Consider the following 18,521-nt stretch of genomic DNA (forward strand, 5'->3'; position numbering starts at 1 on the left):
TTAGGGGCCTATGAATTGTTGCTATGTACTAATAGCCAAATGCAGGAGATTTCACCGAAATCGCAGACAGATTGCTAATTAGCACTGCAAATCGCAGGCCCCGTTATCATTGGGGACTATCTGACTCCTAGGTACCAAGTTTGGCCACGAAGGTTTACACAATCTTCAGAAGGTGTAAACTGCTTTCAGCCTATGGATAATTACAAACATGAGAGAGATCTTCAGACTGATCTCCAGCAGAAACCGCTGTCCCAGCGAGTTTCCTTTAGTACATAGTGGGGATATTTTATTCAAAATTAAAAATGGTCACCATGAAACAGATCCTTCATAAATCGCTACAGTACCACGATTACTAGCACAGAGGCCCCATAATGTCTGGAAGGGAGATCATTAGCTATGGCGGAAGGGGGACAGTAGCTTCAGACCTGAACAGGTTAACCTGGAGCGTAAGAATAATATCACTTTATTTTATGGATCTAGGAAGCGAGCACTCTCAGTGACGTATAGAGAAATTCTCTCTTGAAGACAGCAGTAATCATTTAGATATCATCTGGTCCCTTATTTAGGCATAAAAGAGCTTGTGCAGTGTGGGAGCAATTTCCCTTTGATAAAAGGACTATAACTCGCTGTAGAGAACGTGGTCTTGTCTGTGATGAGCAAATACATCCCACAGGTATAGGGCCATGTACCACAAGTTATGAACCTCACCATTGTAAGCGCCCACAACTGTTTCATTTTATTTAATTTGTACAACGGCCGAGTGGTACCACTGACTTTGCAAACACCAGCCCAGATGGACTAATGGACAAATAATCAACATGTAGAGGCCAGTATAATGAATGCTTGGTGTTTCATAGGGCACCAATGCACTTTTAAGTAGGAGAAAAACAAACACACACAAGCTAAATGCTCTTGTTCCTACTTATCAAAATTAAACTTTTGCTGGACGTGATGAGCCAAATTAAAGCAACACATAGCCCTGTGAGCTGTCCTGGTTCCTGCCTTTACTACTCCCGCTTGGTAGCGGTTATTCGTTTAGAGTAGTCAATGAAATGCCTTCATGACGAAACAGGAATGTTGCTCCAGGTGTACATATCAAACAACACACACAATTGGGCTACTCTACAATAGGCGAAAAGCAAACAGAAGTCAACATGAAAGCGGCTACGTACAAACATTATTGCCGTCACTACAAAAAGGTCAGTGACTACTACAAAGGAATGCCATTTAGCAGAATAATGCAAAGCACTCTCAGATGATCCCTCTTGTAACAGTTCCATGCAGATCTGTCACCATAATGCAAACCCTTTTTTTACAGAGAATCACCAAAAATAGATTTTTCCCTACTATTCATATACTCGGGTGCTGCAAAATAAAATCACTGGTAACGTTTGTGGAGTCCTGGATCAATTTAAAGCGGATTTCCAACTGAACAGTAAAAAGTTGCTTAGAAGGATCTATTCGCTCACATTAAGGGCCTTTACCCGGCTGAAGGTATGCAAATGAAATGCTTTAAAATAATGCCAATGTGTACAAGGCCTGAAAGGCATAGATGCTCTATATAAGACTAACTACTAGTATACAAGTAAATGACTTGGAATGGACTTCTAATTTTGATTCATTTGTAGTCGTACTTTTGGCCATGCTTTTCCCAGTTTAGCGTACAACTGGGAGCATGTTTATCTAGTGATACTTCTTTGCTACCAAATCCCCGTGAGCATATCTCCATTACATATGAACACTAATACACCAGAGGACCATCTATCCATTAACCCAACAACATATACAATGTAGAAGAGCGGAGTGCACTGGAACACAAAAGATTAGTAGACAGCTCGTTTTTCCATTGAGATTACTTAAACGTACACAAAGAGCACAACATGTCTCAGTGCTCAAAAGATTCCCAACACTGTATGATTAATGCACATATGTTGCTGTGCGCTTACTCCGCTCCTAAGCGACCAATAATAGATCGATCAATGAGTCTCATTAACCTTGTGCTGCAGCATCTCATGTCATGTATCTTTTCCATGGTGGAGCAGTTAGAACTCATTCCTCAGTACATTAAAGGTTAATGCTTACAGGGAACGGAGGGTGGCAAGGATGATTATTGGCTTGCTCTAGTGCCAACACACTATTTCACCCAGGAGATAATATGAGATATGGTAAGAACTTACCCTTGTTATCTCTATTTCTACGAAGTCCATAGGGTTCCACAGGATACCTTGGGGTATAGGTGTGACGTCAGTCGCAGGGCACCAAAGAGTTAAGCTTTCAGCCTCCCAGGATGCACTAGGTCCCCCTCCTATACCCCGCCCCCGAGCCAAGGCACCTCAGTTAGTTACCAAGCCATAGGTCGGAGGAGGAGAAGGAAGAGAGAGAACAAAGATCTGGACACATACAAGAATCACATTCTCACCAGAGGGAGACGGAAAACCGGTGACCAGAGCAAAGCCCATCTGCAGCACAGGTGCGACAGGGCGGGAGTCCTGTGGAACCCTATGGACTTCGTAGAAATAGAGATAACAAGGGTAAGTTCTTACCATATCTCATATTTTCTACTTCAGGGTCCATAGGGTATCCACAGGATACCTTGGGGATGTCCCAAAGCAGTATCCTTTAAGGGTGGGGACGCTCCTGTGCAGAAAGGAGAATCCGCCGCCCGAAGGAAGCATCCTGAGAGGCGAAGGTGTCAAACCTGTAATACCTCACGAAGGTATGGACAGAAGACCACGTAGCAGCCTTGCAGATCTGAACTGCCGAGGCACCACGTCGAGCTGCCCACGAAGGACCCACAGACCTAGTGGAATGAGCCTTCAGAGAAGGAGGGACCGGTAGGCCTTCATGAAGATAAGCTTCAGAAATAGCCATACGGATCCAGGCTGCCAAAGTTTGCTTTGAAGCAGGCCAACCCTTTTTACGGAAGCCAAAGAGGACAAACAAAGCGTCCGACTTCCTAAACGAAGAAGTGCGGTCAACATAAGTCCTTAAGGCCCGCACAACATCCAAAGAGGCCTCACCCACGGAAAGACCCGGTGAGTTAAAGGCCGGAACAACTATTTCCTCGTTAATATGAAACTGGGAAACAACTTTGGGAAGAAACTCGGGCAGAGTGCGGAGCACTGCCCTGTTCCCATAAAAAACCAAGAAAGGGGGTCTACAAGAAAGAGCCCCTAACTCAGAAACACGTCTGGCCGAAGCAATGGCCAGAAGGAAAACAGTCTTAGCTGTTAGCCATTTAAGATCCACTGAGCCCAGTGGTTCAAACGGCGGTCCTTGGAGAGCCCTCAGGACCACAGCCAAATCCCAAGGCGCCACAGGTGGAACAAAGGGCGGCTGAATGCGGAGAACACCCTGCATAAAGGTGCGCACATCCGGGATTGTAGCAATCCTACGGTGAAACCAGACAGATAGGGCCGAAACCTGTACCTTCAAAGAAGCAAGGCGAAGCCCATGATCTAGTCCCGCTTGCAGGAAGGCGAGAATCCGAGACAGACGAAACTCCCGCGGTGCATAACCTCTCGGTCGACACCACTGGAAGAACGTATGCCACACGCGATGGTATATCCTCGCGGAAGACGGTTTCCGAGCTCGTAACATGGTACGCACCACAGAGCTGGAAAACCCCCGGGACCTCAGCATGGTCGTCTCAACAGCCACGCCGTCAAAGACAGCCGAGTTAGGTCCGGGTGAAGGCAAGGACCCTGAGACAGAAGGTCCGGTCGTAGCGGCAACCGCAGAGGAATGTCCACGGACAGACCCTGAAGGTCTGAGAACCAGTGCCGTCTGGGCCACGCGGGAGCTATCAACAGGAGCGTCCCTCCTTCCTGTTTGAATTTCCGGATTACCCGTGGAAGAAGGGAGACCGGAGGGAACAGGTATGCGAACCGGAACGTCCACCGGACGGACAGAGCATCCACCAGAGACGCCCCTTCGTCTCTTGTGCGAGACCCGTACACCGGCAACTTGTTGTTGTGCCGGGACGCCATGAGGTCGATTTCTGGAAGACCCCACCTGTCCACCAGTAGTTGAAAAACGTCCGGGTGCAGGGACCATTCCCCCGGATGAACGTCCTGGCGACTTAGAAAGTCCGCCTCCCAATTGAGCACTCCCGGGATGAAAACCGCTGATATGGCCGGAAGATTGCGCTCCGCCCAAACCAGGATCCGAGAGACCTCTACGAGAGCCGCCCGACTGCGAGTTCCTCCTTGCCTGTTTATGTAGGCCACGGTGGTAGCGTTGTCCGACTGGACCTGCACCGGGCGACCCTGGAGAAACCGCTGTGCCTGCTGGAGAGCATTGAAGACCGCATGGAGTTCCAAGATATTTATTGGAAGCTCCGCTTCTGTCGGCGTCCACCTGCCCTGGAACAAGTGTGGACCCGAAACTGCTCCCCAGCCCCGAAGACTGGCGTCCGTTGTCAACAGGACCCAATTTGGAACCCAGAACGGACGTCCCTTGTTGAGGTGGGTCGTCTGTAACCACCACGTAAGGGACAGGCGAACCTCCTGGGTGAGCACAATCGTCTGGGACTTCAGAGACTGAGTCAGCCCGTTCCACTTGGACAGGATCAGGTGCTGCAGAGGTCTGGAGTGAAACTGGGCGTATTCCACCATGTCGAACACCGACACCATGGAGCCCAGTAACCTCATCGCCGAGTGTAAGGACACCCGGCGGCTGTGCAGACAACTGCGCACCCTTGACTGTAAAGCAGAGATCTTGTCCTCCGTCACGAAGATCCTTTGCTGTCCCGAGTCCAATAAGGCTCCAAGATGCAGAATCCTCCGAGACGGGATTAGAGTGGACTTCTGCCAGTTGATTAGCCAGCCGTGCCGTTGCAGCAGTGCAATGGTCAGGTCCAAGTGGCGTAACAGGAGCTCTGGAGATCCTGCCACCAATAACAGGTCGTCCAAATACGGCAACATGCGGACTCCCTGCAGCCGCAGAGAAGCCGCCATGACCGCCATCACCTTGGTGAAAACACGTGGTGCTGTTGCCAGGCCAAAAGGTAACGCCCGAAACTGGAAGTGGTCGCTGCTGATTGCAAACCTGAGGAACTGTTGATGGCGCCAAAGAATAGGGACATGCAGGTAAGCGTCCTGTATGTCCAATGACACCAAGTAGTCCCCAGGTTCCAGCGCCAGAATGATGGACCGTAGGGTCTCCATCCGAAACTTCGGGACCCGCAAAGACTTGTTGAGTGCTTTGAGGTTGAGAATCGGACGATATGACCCATTGGGTTTCTGTACCAAAAATAGATTTGAATAGAAACCCTGGCCCCTCTGGGAGAATGGAACCGCCACTATAACTCCAGCCTGGAGCATAGTGTGCAATACCTTCCGCAGCTCCGTAGCCTTGTTCCGGTCTGATGGGAGACCCGTGGTGAAGAAGCGAGCCGGGGGTCTGTGCCGGAAGGAGAGGGCGTATCCGTGGGAAACCACCTCCAGAACCCAAGTGTCTGTCGTAGTAGTCGACCAACACTGGGCGAACTGTAGCAGGCGGCCTCCCACCCTGGGATCCCCCAAAGGGAGGCCCGGACCGTCAGGCCGCAGGCTTGCCATCTGGCTTGGGGGCCGGACGTCTGGTACTCCATGCCTGCTTCCGGGGCTTGACCGATTTCTTAGGGCCAGCCTGTCGAGGAAACGACTGTGGTTTGGGCCTGCCCTGGGCCCTAGATGACCGAAAGGACGATGGTCCCGAACCAGAAGGAGCAGCGGCCGACGGGAGACAGGCAGATTTGGCTGCCGCCAGCGTGGCCACAATCTTATCCAGATCCGGACCGAAGAGAACTTCTCCGGTAAACGGCAACGCTTCCAGACCTTTCTTGGAATCTGCGTCCGCCTTCCAGGATCGCAGCCACAAGGTGCGACGAGCAGCTACCGCTGCTGAAGAAATTCTAGACACCAGAGTACTAATGTCTAGAGCCGCCTCGTTGATGTAGGTGGCCGAATCACGGAGATTGCCAATCAACTCCGCCTGATCGGCCGGACAGTCGGATTCAAAAGAAGCCTCTAATGAATCCGCCCAGCGCTCCATCGCTCTGGCAACCCAGCAAATGGCCATAGCCGGCCGTGCTGCCCCCCCTGCAAGGGAATAAGCGGACTTCAGGCAGATTTCTACCTTGCGGTCCGTAGCATCCTTAAGGGAGGACATGGATGGCATCGGCAATGTGGCACTACGGACAAGACGGGTCACGTGAGAATCCACCTGTGGAGGGGATTCCCACTTCGCAAAATAATTATCCGCGAACGGATAAGCCACCGCCAGGCGTCTCTGCGGCTGGTATCTTTTGCCAGGTTGTTTCCACGCCTCCTCTAAATGGTCCACCAACTGACCCGAAAGAGGAAAGACTGTGGCATCGCCCTTCACATCTTTGAAAAAGGCATACTTAGATTTAGCCGCTGGGGGAACTTCGTCCTCAATCACCAAGGCTGTGCGGACCGCCCGAATAAGTCCAGGAATATATACTTTGGACTTAGCATCAGCGTCCTTAGTATGGAGAGGTTCCTGATCGTAAGGATCTAGAATCTCCCCATCATCAGACGTCCCTTCGTCATCCTCATAAGGAGCGGACAGAGACGCCACCGGCCTTTTATGAGACCGCATCACAGACTCCCCTTGCAACACATCCGACAAGTGCTGTACAGAACTCGTCAGGGAGTTAACCCACGCTGGCTCCTGAGAACCCGGGAGCGGGGAAATAGGGAGACTGTGGGGTACCACCAATTGTCGTGGGAACCCCTGCATGGGTGACGACACCACAGACTGCTGGGACAAACCCATCGGAGTAAACGCGGGCTGCGGAGCTAACTGGCCCACTAAAGCTGTTAACGCCTGAGCGAAACAAGCCCAGGGCGGCTCCTGTACCGGTGCTGTAACCGTAATAGGCCGCGCCATGGACAAACACTGCCGGCAAAGGCCCTCCGCGCTACCCTCCCCCTCCGCTAACGGTACTTTGCACGTGGTACACTGTAGCCGGAGGGGAAAATCACTTTCAGACATGATGGCACCACGTATGTGACCTCTCTCACCAATTAAGTATTAAATAGGCGAGAGACCACCCTGCAGCACCGCACCGCAAGGGCTTTAGCAGAAAGAACAGGGACAGTAATAAAGCTGACAGTTTAGAGAGAAAAGATTACAGGCAGCAGTGCTAGCACAGTCACATACAATGCAGAAAAATAACAATTCCTGCACTAACAGCGCTGATCACTCAACTACACAGACACAGGGCCTGGTAGGACACAGCGCTGCATACACAGACCTGACCACAGCGGAGGAGAGGTATGCGGGGGGACCCAGACCACGATGCTTCCTTCCAGCGCTTCCAGCAGCGTCCACCATGCGTTCTGGAGAAGATGGCCGCCGAGGAGCAGAGAGGAGGCTGGCCTGGGGGAGGAGCGCTGCCACAGGACCAGTCGGCAGCATGCAGAGAGGGCTGTGTGCAGCGGGGGAGGCGCCGGCTGTGAGACAGGGAAGGCGCGCTCCCCTGGCATGCATTTAACCCCTGGGACGCCGCAGCGCTACCGCTCTGCTGCGGTCCGCTGTCCCAGGGGGTAGTGGAAGCGCAGGTTGGTCGCCTGGCTCCACGCTGCAGCCAGTCCCCAGGGAGCCCCCTGCCTGGGGACTTAGGACCATGTGATCAGCGGGGACCCACCGCGGGACCCCGCTGCTTACCTCTGTCCCCCTTGAATCCGGCCATGGTCCGGAGCATCTGGGGTCACCGCTAGCTGTGACCCCAGACGCCCACCAGCATCCCCGGATCAGTACCGGCGTTCTGGTACCGGCGGGGTGTAGGGAAGACAGCATGGACGTCAGGACTGACTGTCCATGCTGTTCATCCAGTTGTGCAGCCACAGCTGCATGAAGAATAAGCTTCAGGGGCTCTTCTAGCCCCCACTCCAACAGGTGCACCCGACTCCGGCCGGGCACCAAACTAAACTGAGGTGCCTTGGCTCGGGGGCGGGGTATAGGAGGGGGACCTAGTGCATCCTGGGAGGCTGAAAGCTTAACTCTTTGGTGCCCTGCGACTGACGTCACACCTATACCCCAAGGTATCCTGTGGATACCCTATGGACCCTGAAGTAGAAATTGGTCCTCTCCTGTTTTTCTGTAACCTTTCAAAACACCCACTTACAGCATTATACTGTACATAGAAGTGTAAACATTCGTGCACAATGCCTCTTAAATGGATCACAGGGGGTAAACTACCTAGGTTTGCTGATTCTCCAAAAGCATTTCGGTTTATAAAACCGTGAGAGACCAATATCAAAGCAGGTGGTACAGCCTAACACATGCTACATCTGCTCACATATACAGCAGGGTATATTGCAGAAGATTTACATTTCTGTACATTGCCATCAATTTGAAACATAACATACTTTACAAGCCAATAATTTCTAATCAGACTAAACAAAATTAATATTATTTTTTTTATCACACACAGGTCCCGATTCAGAGATGTACGCTAACCCGATGGTTAGCGCACATCTCCGATGTTTGGAGGACTGCGCATGCGCAGCAGGTGTACTGCGGATATGCAGCCCTCCGACTGCGAGCATGCAGACTTCCTGGCCTCGCAAGCTCGGGAAGCTTTCGTTCCCGCAGCCTGGCCAATGGAACATCGACAACCATCAGTTTTGATGGTGACCCCAGGCTGCCACCTGGGTCGCAGCGCTGGGATCACGCAAATGCAGCAAGGAGGTGTGCGACACCTCCTTCTGCATTTCAATTTTAAATGGACGGAATTGCACAGCTGCTTGTGTGCGGCTCTGGAATTCCGGCCATCTCTAAATCAGGCCCACAATGATCATCATTTCTCTCTAGCAGAGAAGGCAGCCATTTTCCCTGCATCCACAATACATTGCGAGATTGTTGGGCTTTGAAGAGTACGCACTATAAATTGACCAGAGCTTCAATCCAATCTTTTAGGGCACAAATCTCCCACGTACAGTGCCGCAGCCGTACACAAATGCTTTATTGGCATCATGAGGTCACGAAGAGAGAGACTGGGCCAGGAAGCTGAGTACCAGGCACATTGCAAGGACATAAGAAGGGGGCTCTTGGGCAGATCCCCAGGCATCCTGCACATACCACCATTCCCACACCCCTAGTTACAGCCTTGCCCGCTACCTGGTCAGGTGATTGATTACTTGGCTACATACATTTAGCTGTTGCCCACAAATGGGGACTCTACTAATTCCATATAAAAGACAATTGGATTTTAGCTTGTGGCAAAGCTTACGTTCAAACAATACAAGCTATAACGAAATAAAGTACAGAGATAAATAAAACAGACTGAAGAACTATACGATGACAACCCATGTGTTTCATTTACCGTACGCGAAAGACAGAAGATTTCACATTTTGTCGTTTTCATCAAAATTAATAGTAGTTTTAATGTGTCCTTTAACAACTTACGTGTCCCTTCCTTCTCCAACCACCGCAACTCTCTTGCTATCTTCTGTCCAAGATATGTCTTTAACCTTTCCCGCAAACGGCTGATATTCATACTTCAGCAGGTGCTCCTTCTGTGTGGTGTCCCAGATTCTCACCTTCCCGGTTATATCTAGCACCCAGACACAGTACATTCATAGTTACAGAACATGTGACACTACAGAAGCAGACAATTGGATTAAGTGAACAAATTTATTTGATATGCAAAAATGTAGTCTCGTGGCCAGCAGATGCTTGCTTTCACAATGCAAAAAATATTGCCAGTTGCTACAGGTGGTAACATATTTGTCACATTGCACGGATTATTAAAGACCCAATGAGTTAAATTAGCACATAATTAAGAGTGACCGAAATCGGAAAAAAATAAATAAAAAAATAGTCGGTGATGTATATCCACCCACCCAAACTACTCTTACTTCATGGTATATGAATTGCTACAGCACAATATACTAGAAGGTGAGAGAGAGCATCACTCTATACCAGAGGTTCCCAAACTCCGCCATTACAGACCAGTTTTAAAGGACATCCATGCTCAAGCATAGGTGACTTAACTAGTACCGCAGTCGATTTGATTCAAACATCTGGGCCCAAACATGGATATCCTTAAAACCTGGACTGTAACGGTGGTGGAGTTTGGGAACCTCTGCACTATACAAAAGCACTGGGCAGACATTTTATTTCCATATGCAGACTGTGAGCTGCTTGAGCCTAAGCAACATTACCGGGAGTGCTGCTGCTTTTGCGCGAAAATGGCTGCAATTAACCCCATGCTGGTCAGTGATACCATTGCTGGTATGTGGCCAGTGCTAGTCTGCCCATAATACACATGACTGCACAGTAGCCCAACAGAGATCGCACACACATAACTAAGATACATCCTGAAGTTCTATAGGCAGCAGGGGAGAACAGAATCCTGGGACATACCACTAGCCATCACATCTCTGTCAGGTGACTATGTAGGCGCCCTGCCAGCCATGACACATTCATCAACACACAGAGGAGCCAGGATGCTGCAGGACTGGGAAATTAAGTATATATTACATAAATTTAAAAAAAAGTAACTTCATCCCACTTTCGTTTAAATGTAGATTTATGATCTATATATGGGGTGGTCCACGCTTCTAGTCGTGGAGATGGGGTAGGGTCCTATGTGTCTGGGGAGGGGGTGGCGGGGGGAATAGCGGGTGGGATGGGGGTTGGGTAGGTGCTGCAACGTGTAGCAGGAGTACTAGGGCCTGCTGGTTTGATGCGGTGGACAATAGGGGTTCCACGTGCGCTCCTCTGGTTGTGTGCAAGGTGGGGTGGGGTGATGAGCGGGAAGCAGGAGATGGGGGCAGGAGAGGGAAGTGTGTGAGATAGGTGTGAATGAAGAAACTGAAATGTATTGGGATCCAACCTCTTTATTGGTTAGACAGTGCTTTCCTAGGTGGTTCCGTTGGTGGGTTCAATTTGTGTGGATGGTGGTGTTGTCTCTGTTGACCCTTTGAGGGGGCTCCTTTTGCGTGCGGTCCTTACTCCTGCACGTTCCCCTGCTGGACCTTTGGTTAACAGACTTACGGCAACCAGGGTGTGGCACTGATGTAATAGCCGTATGTTCATGCAGTTGGCGGCGTCCCGCACTGTCGTTGGGATGGGCTTACCTACCGGTAGGTAACACAAAAGGAGCCCCCTCAAGGGGTCAACCTACCTCCCAACTGTGGGCTGTACAGAGGCAACACCCCCACTCAAAGATTGAACCCACCAACTGAGCCACCTAGGGAGCACTGTGTCTACCCAATAAAGAGGTTGGATCCCAATACATTTGTCAGTCTCTTCATTCACACCTACTGTATCTCACACACCAACACTTCCCTCTCCCGCCCCACCCCCACCTGCTGCTTCCCGCCCATCACCCCACCCCATCTTGCACACAACCAGAGGAGTGCACGTGGAACCCCTATATATTTATGATCTCACTACTCATGCAAACAATGAATTCCCATTATACTGACTAATGAAGATTTCACACCATTCATATTACAATATGTAATATGAATATTTTACATGTAAGCCTGCAGTCATAGTAACCCTCAGATAATAACGAGCGCCACCAGCAGTCTGACGCCATGCAGTGCCATTATTCAACGTGATAATAACCTACCTCCAGATGCAATGTAGAATCCACTGGGAGCGTATTTGGCAACAACAACTTGGTGAGCATGCTCCGTGTAGACGTCGGCGATGGCCGGGTTCTGCAAAGAGACCACGAGGGAATCAGGCACCACAACATATAGGGAATATATCACACGAACTGCACTTTCCAAACAATGATCATTATATTATATAGCGAAGCTAAGGGACGACAGATGCGCAGATCGGTTAGCTGTGCTTGAGAATATATGACAGATGAATCAGAATATATTTCAAAGCTAAAACTACAGAACATTCATAATTAATTCCCTATTTCCATATGTATACTTTTTTTTTTTCCTAGAACGTTTAAAAGATCAGAACATCACATCCAGTTGCCATGTGATTACCAGCTGTGCAGAGGCCTACTCTATAATGTGTGTAATGGATATAGTAAAAGAGAGCACAGAAAACTCACTGTATGCATATCAGCAACGCACCAGACCTACTCCTACAGACAAGAAGAGATTGTCAAAGACCTGCCAGAACCCAGTAATGTCTCAAACAAAATGATTGGCAGACTACAAGCGGACACCAGGTATCTGATGTTATGGGCGGCTCAATGATCCAATTCATTCCTCATACAGCAAGTGTATATTTGCAGCACACTGAAAAATTACATTTACTGCAATTTTTTTTTTTTGCTGTATCATAAATGTAACTTAGAATTTGAAACCAGTGGCTACAGGTCTATCTATTAATTTTATGACTCCTGTAAGTCCAGCAAAATCGGGAGTGGCTCTGACTCACCTGAATTACATACAACCCACAGGCAGTAAAATGATGCAGGACTCTAGCCTACAGATCAATCAATGCTTTGTAGTCTCGGTGAGAAGTGCCCATTGCTTGTGAGCGAGGCAGCGGGCCCTTGTGAAATCACGTGTTCCTACTTGTCAGCGTTCCATTCCGTCCTTTCCTAAACATCACCACAAGCAACTCACTGCCGCTCATGTAATGGTTTTAGGGAAAGTGACTATTTTGTAAATTCCTTACTTTTCTAAGGACTGGAAATATTCCCCTTCACCCCCCACCTACAGCAGTACTATAGCAATGATTTACATTCATCTAAGGATTAGAAATAGATATAACAAAACTTGTAAAAAGGGAAGCATTAGGTTCCATTATGCATTATGGTTTTATTTTAAAAAGACATACACAGTACCCGCTAAATACTTCTGCAAAAGGACAGACACTATAATATGTAACTTACATGTTTTGTTTGTTTTCTTAAAGGGACTAAATAAAAAAAGTCTGTATATATAGAATGTATTATATTTTAGAATAGACTTATTGGGATAAATTTACTAAGATGGGAGTTGTATTTAAGAAGTGATGTTGCCCATAGCAATCAGATTCCAGGTATCTTCTAGAAGGTGCTTAATAAATGAAAAGTGGAGTCTGATTGGTTGCTACGGGCAACATTACTTCTTAAATAGAACTCCCATCTTAGTGAATTTACCCCATTGCATGCTTTCAGACTAGACCTTTGCCCCTTTTACAAACATTTGAGAAAAAAAAAAAAAAAAATTACACACACACATAATATATATATATATATATATATACACACACACACATATACACACACACAAACGTGGACAAAATTCCTCAATGAATTAGTTGAATCACAGGTTTAAATTTAAAAGTACTGTATTCTTCATTGCTATGTTTAGTCAGCGACTATTACAGCAACGGAGTAAATTATTCCACTTCACATATGAGTTACACTAAGAACTTTCCACTTCCATTAGTAAAAAAAAAATAAAAAATATAGTAAATATATATATATAATTTTTTTTTTCTTTTGCATTTGGGATAGAGGACAGGTCCATGTTTAGAGAATGACACAGCGTGTGACATGCAGATCCAGTGATGCCGTACCTCTATGTTCCGGATGATAACACATTTCCCATTGGTGTACAGAAAGTTGTTGCCCTTTGGGTCTCCTCCAAGGACTTTCGCCACTCCTCTTTCCATCTGAGGAAGGCAGGCAAACACTTTTTCTACAGCAAAGAGGGGGAAAAAGCCATCGTAAGTCACACACAAGCCTATTATGTGCATTACTGTAGTTAACAGATTGACGAGAAGATGTAATAAGCCTTGGAGAGAGATAGTGGAGAGATTTAAGTACCAAACAAACAATCAGCTCCTGTCATTTTTCAAACACAAGCCTGTAAAGTGACAGCAGCTGATTGGCTGGTACTTTATCTCCACATAAAATACAAGACATTTTGCACCAATGCTGTAAATTAAATCAACATTGTTTATAGGACAGGTGGAGGCTGCGGCCAAGGCTAGCACAGACCATACCACAAGTGGATGTATAACATTCCTCCCAGTGTGACCTATTTCACACGATCTTCCCAGTACATCACTTGCCCCAGCTAAATAAAACTAATGCCTGTAATAAAAAAATAAAAAGGGGAGGGAGGAATCGCGCACACACACACATTTATTCATTGTGCCCAAGTAGCAGCTACATGCCAGTAATTAGTACAGACACTGTAGAGGGTGGGTTACCAGTGTCAGGAGCCCCCCTTCTAAGTTAAATATGGAGTAAAACCGATGCACTGATTACTCTAGCATTGTGCAGGCACTTGGCGGTAGCAGTGCTAAATAATTTGTAGGCTTTTCAGGAGCATGGCATAACATATAATGTTCCAAATATATAGCTTTTTGGTAAAAGAACACAACAGAAAGCAGTTCCAGATTTGTTTTTTCTGTATACTATTTAATTATTAAACTGGTTCCGGAAACAGAAATCTCTGACTCATGCAAGTACATGTGCTAACATCCATGGGAAGGGAGCACCTTAATCACCAGCTCCAGGACCAGCGACTGCCAGCCAAGCACCCATCCCTCCTAGAAGCCTGGAGGCTCTTTCTACTGATCTGTCAGTCAGTCTATAATGGCGCATACACACGTAACCATTTGTGTATCCAATGATTTTCGTTAAAAGATTTCTCTTCAGAATTTCCCTTGAAAAATAGAACGAATTTTTGTAACGAAATGAACGATTTTAACAACGATTTCCATCAACGATGATGGCTGTACTTAGTTGAAATCGTCATGTAGGACAGTCAGAATGGGCAACGATAACTACCAACAGGAGCGTGCATTGGTAGTTATCGTTCAGACCCTGAAACTGGACGATTTTTTGAACGATAACGACCAATCATTCAAAAAAAATCGTCCCGTGTGTACGCACCTTAAAAGACAAAAGTAGAAGGGGGGACAACGACTAGGGATGTGCCTCCAGAGCAGTCACTTCACGACCACCATCCTCACTTATTTTTCCGTGCACGTAAACATAAACAGTATGAGCACAAGAGGACATAGCAACACATCTGTAGGAACTTCACTGCCTCAATGAATCATTGGGCCATACATACAGGGAGAGGGAGAGACAGAGACCAAACCAGAATTCCCCCCCACTATGTGACACAGGACAGAGTCAATCCCAGCTAATGCAGCAGCACTCAGCCTATGCAGAGGGAGGAAATCCAGCTGCAACAGGCGGAGGAGAAAGTACATGACAAGTAATGTAGTGGGTGCAGAGCAGCCAGAGGGTGGAGAAGACCCCTATATACAGGATACATATGATCACTATATACACATGATTACATCTCTCCTGTGCCGCTGTCCGCAGGAGGACGTACTGATACATGCCTAGCACATACATGGAATGAGCACACATGATGTTGACCGGTGGCAGACCCAGTACACATGTATGAATGAATGAGGGCAGCGGCGGCCGGGTCTGGATGGAGGGGGGTGCCCCGCTGCCTGACAGCGCGGCCGGCCTGTCTGTGTGTGTGTGTGTGTGTGTGTGTGTGTGCCAGTGCTGCGGACACTTACTGATCTCGTACGGCATCTTCCCCCCGGAGTGTGTGTACGCGGAGCCCGGCGGCGCGGTCACTGCTCTCAGCCTCCTGTCTCCCGGCTGCTGCAGCCGCCCCGCGATTCAAACCCGGAAGCCCAGGACGAGCTGACACCGCGGCGATGTCTCCCTGTGGCTGTGACCATATATGGTCATCAGTGAGCGCTCCTCCACCACCACCAGCCGTGCCCGCTCCCTCCCCGGCCGCTGAGCACAGGCTCTATCCCCCCCACAGCCTGTCGCGTGACGTCACTGAGGCGCTCACCGCCATCTTTACTCTTGGCGACACTGTCGCCTCATCAACTGCTCGCCTCTGCCGTGTGCTGGTTATTTCTCTGGTGGTTACATTGTCACGTAGGTGTGACATTCCCTTCTTCGCCTTGCTGGCAGCAGTTTATTAGGGCAAACTTCATTCATTTTAACAAGGAGTCAAGCAAACAAGGGACATTGCTGCTCATCTGCTCTACATCAGCGGGCAGACCCAGACTTTTGACTGACAGGGCACGCTGGGACTGACAGTTCGACGACAACTGGAAAGATACAAGTAGTAATTAAACGGCGTGTGCTATGGTACTCCCACATCAAAGATGGCCGCCCGGAACTCTTGAGTGGCCCTTATAAGGCGCTGGGGAGAGAGGGCTGAGCTGAGATAGCGGCGCTCACTGGTTAGGGCGGGGTGTGTGGTCACGTGATGTGGTATGGCCGAGCACACAGTTCAGATTACACCTCATATGTCACTGAGTGACTGGCGGCTCCAACACTGTGAGCTCATGGTTATATGTGGCCAGTCATATAGGTGTCTCATGGTATTACCTCGTTATCTGCTGCAGAGAAGTGACCAAACTTGGTGACCCTGCAGCATAGTAATATAGAGACAGGCTCACTGCCTCCTTATTTGGCCAGGTTAACAGAGTTCCTAATAAATTGTGTTTATGATCGCTGCTCTACTATACAGAGTAGCGGAGTGCGCTCCCCCCACCACGGGACACTGCTGGCTGCGGGTGGGACAGCGGGACAGCCCCAGAAAGACGTGACTGTCCTGCTGAATGTTGGACAGTTGGGTGGTATGGCTGGGTACACACTAAACGATCCGTGCAGTCAGCGACGGACCCGGCCGGGGTGCCGGCATCGGCAAGTGCATACACACTTGGCGGCAATGATGAACGGCGGGGGGGGGGCATGCTGCATTCAGCAGCATGGCATCGTTAACGATATCCCCAGATTGGGCTGCATGTACAGCATACTTGCCGACAATGTGACTGCCTCCTCCGGGAGTAGGCAACCTAGATCGGCATTGCAGGGGGGGGGCGTGACACTAATTTGGGGGTGGATCAAGGGCGTGAGTGCACAATCACGTCATCTTAGCCACGCCCCCTCCACACAATGCCGAGGTTACCGGCATTGTGCAGCCGGGGACGGGGCCACGATGATGCGATTCAGCGTGAATCGCGCCTTTGGCTCCACCGAACTTCCCTCTTACAAAGGGCAATCAGACGCCAGCGGAGGGGAGGGGGAGTTGGCCGGCCGGGAGACTTGCCCAATCTTCCGGGGTGACAGAAGCACCACTCGATTTTCGTGAGGCTCCAGACCATCCTGGGAGAGTATTATGTACAGAAGACTGGGGACTTCGTTAACGACCTGCGGGAGCGCACATCGTTCGTCGGTAAGTGCATACACACTGGACGATTTGAATGATAAATCGTTGAAAGATATCGTTATCATTCATATTGTTCAAATAAATCACCCTGTATTTATCTCATATCTATCTGTCTCATATCTAACTAACAGCTGATGTACCCAGGTAGACTTAGATATTTACTGTTTCCATCTCCCCATTCTCATAACACATTAATCCATCACCTCTATAGTAATGCATCACTGCTATAGTAAGACATTACCTTCCCTCACCTGTGTACTAACCAGTGACGGCTCCAGAGGTGGGGCTGCAGCCTAGTCCAAAATTCAAGTAGGGGAGACACACCAACTGCCATTTGAAATGCTGCCCAACATAGATGGCCGGGACTCACTGGCAGTTGGTGGGGCTCCCCTATTCGAATTTTGAACTGCTCTGCAGCCCCACCTCTGGAGCCGCCACTAGTACTAACACATTCCACTCCCTCACCTCTGTAGTAAATGTTAGAAGAGTGTGATGAGGGCTATCTCTGAGAAGGTAATTTGATGCTCTGTTGATTGGAGGTCATATTATGCTGCTATCAAGCAGATGTATCTTAAATTTAAAAATTATCTTTAAAAAGTAATTTGGGACTGTTATGTAACGGGACACTTGTAATGATAGTTATGGAGTCAGGGGCTTAGTGATATAAACTGTTTATTGAAACAAAAACATAGGGCCTGATTCAGACCCACTCGCAAGCGGCTGTCCGCTCGCAAGTGGGTCGATGTTGTGCACTGCGCATGCGCACGACGGCGGGAGCTCCGTCGTGCGCATGCGCCAGACGCGACGAGCGAAGGAATTTCCTTCACTCGTGTCTGATCAAAGGGAGCGTGCTGTCGATGTTGATTGACACCACGCCCCCTTTGGTGGGCGTGCCGGGGGCGTGCCTCCCTGACGGGAGCGTTCCCAAGGGAACGCCTACCGTCAGAAGCCGGCCCACTGACATCACTAGTGATGTCAGTGGGAGTGATTTTGGCTCTGATAGAGCCAAAATCACTCCGGGCCTTGCGGTTGAAAAACTCAACCGCAGGCTCCGGCTCGCAGTGGCGATGGTCGCGATGATCAAGACCATCGCGGCCATCAAACTGCACGCTCGTATAGGCTGTGGGTGGTGACCCACAGCTATACGAGCGTCCAGGAGGACGCTCCATAATTATGGAGGACGGCCCTCATTCAGAGCGTGCGCTCTGCTCAGAGCGTACGGCTCTGAATGAGGGCCCTAGTCCAGGCAATGCATAAAAACCAGGAGTGATGCTTCAATCGTACTCGAACCGATGGTAAACAGAGACTTGAAGGCATCCAAAGCAGGATACAAACAATAATAATATGCTGCATAGTGGA

At 48.9% G+C, this 18,521-nt stretch overlaps 1 protein-coding gene across 1 annotated transcript in view; it reads right to left on the reverse strand.

Moving 5' to 3' along the window:
* The window catches only part of WDR1 (WD repeat domain 1), a 62,446-nt gene extending 46,744 nt beyond the window's left edge, over window positions 1-15,702 (reverse strand). Inside the window, exons 1-4 of the mRNA XM_088447122.1 lie at window positions 15,484-15,702; window positions 13,507-13,628; window positions 11,597-11,687; window positions 9,421-9,568 (exon numbers count right to left, since the gene is read on the reverse strand). Of these exons, the coding sequence (XP_088303248.1) occupies window positions 9,421-9,568; window positions 11,597-11,687; window positions 13,507-13,628; window positions 15,484-15,499 (377 nt within the window). The 5' untranslated portion in view covers window positions 15,500-15,702. The remainder of the gene's footprint in view (window positions 1-9,420; window positions 9,569-11,596; window positions 11,688-13,506; window positions 13,629-15,483) is intronic.
* Window positions 15,703-18,521: the final 2,819 nt, after the last annotated feature.

Source organism: Taudactylus pleione, unplaced genomic scaffold (assembly GCF_031769625.1).
Source record: "Taudactylus pleione unplaced genomic scaffold, aTauple2 ptg000419l, whole genome shotgun sequence".
Taxonomy (NCBI): Eukaryota; Metazoa; Chordata; class Amphibia; order Anura; family Myobatrachidae; genus Taudactylus; species Taudactylus pleione.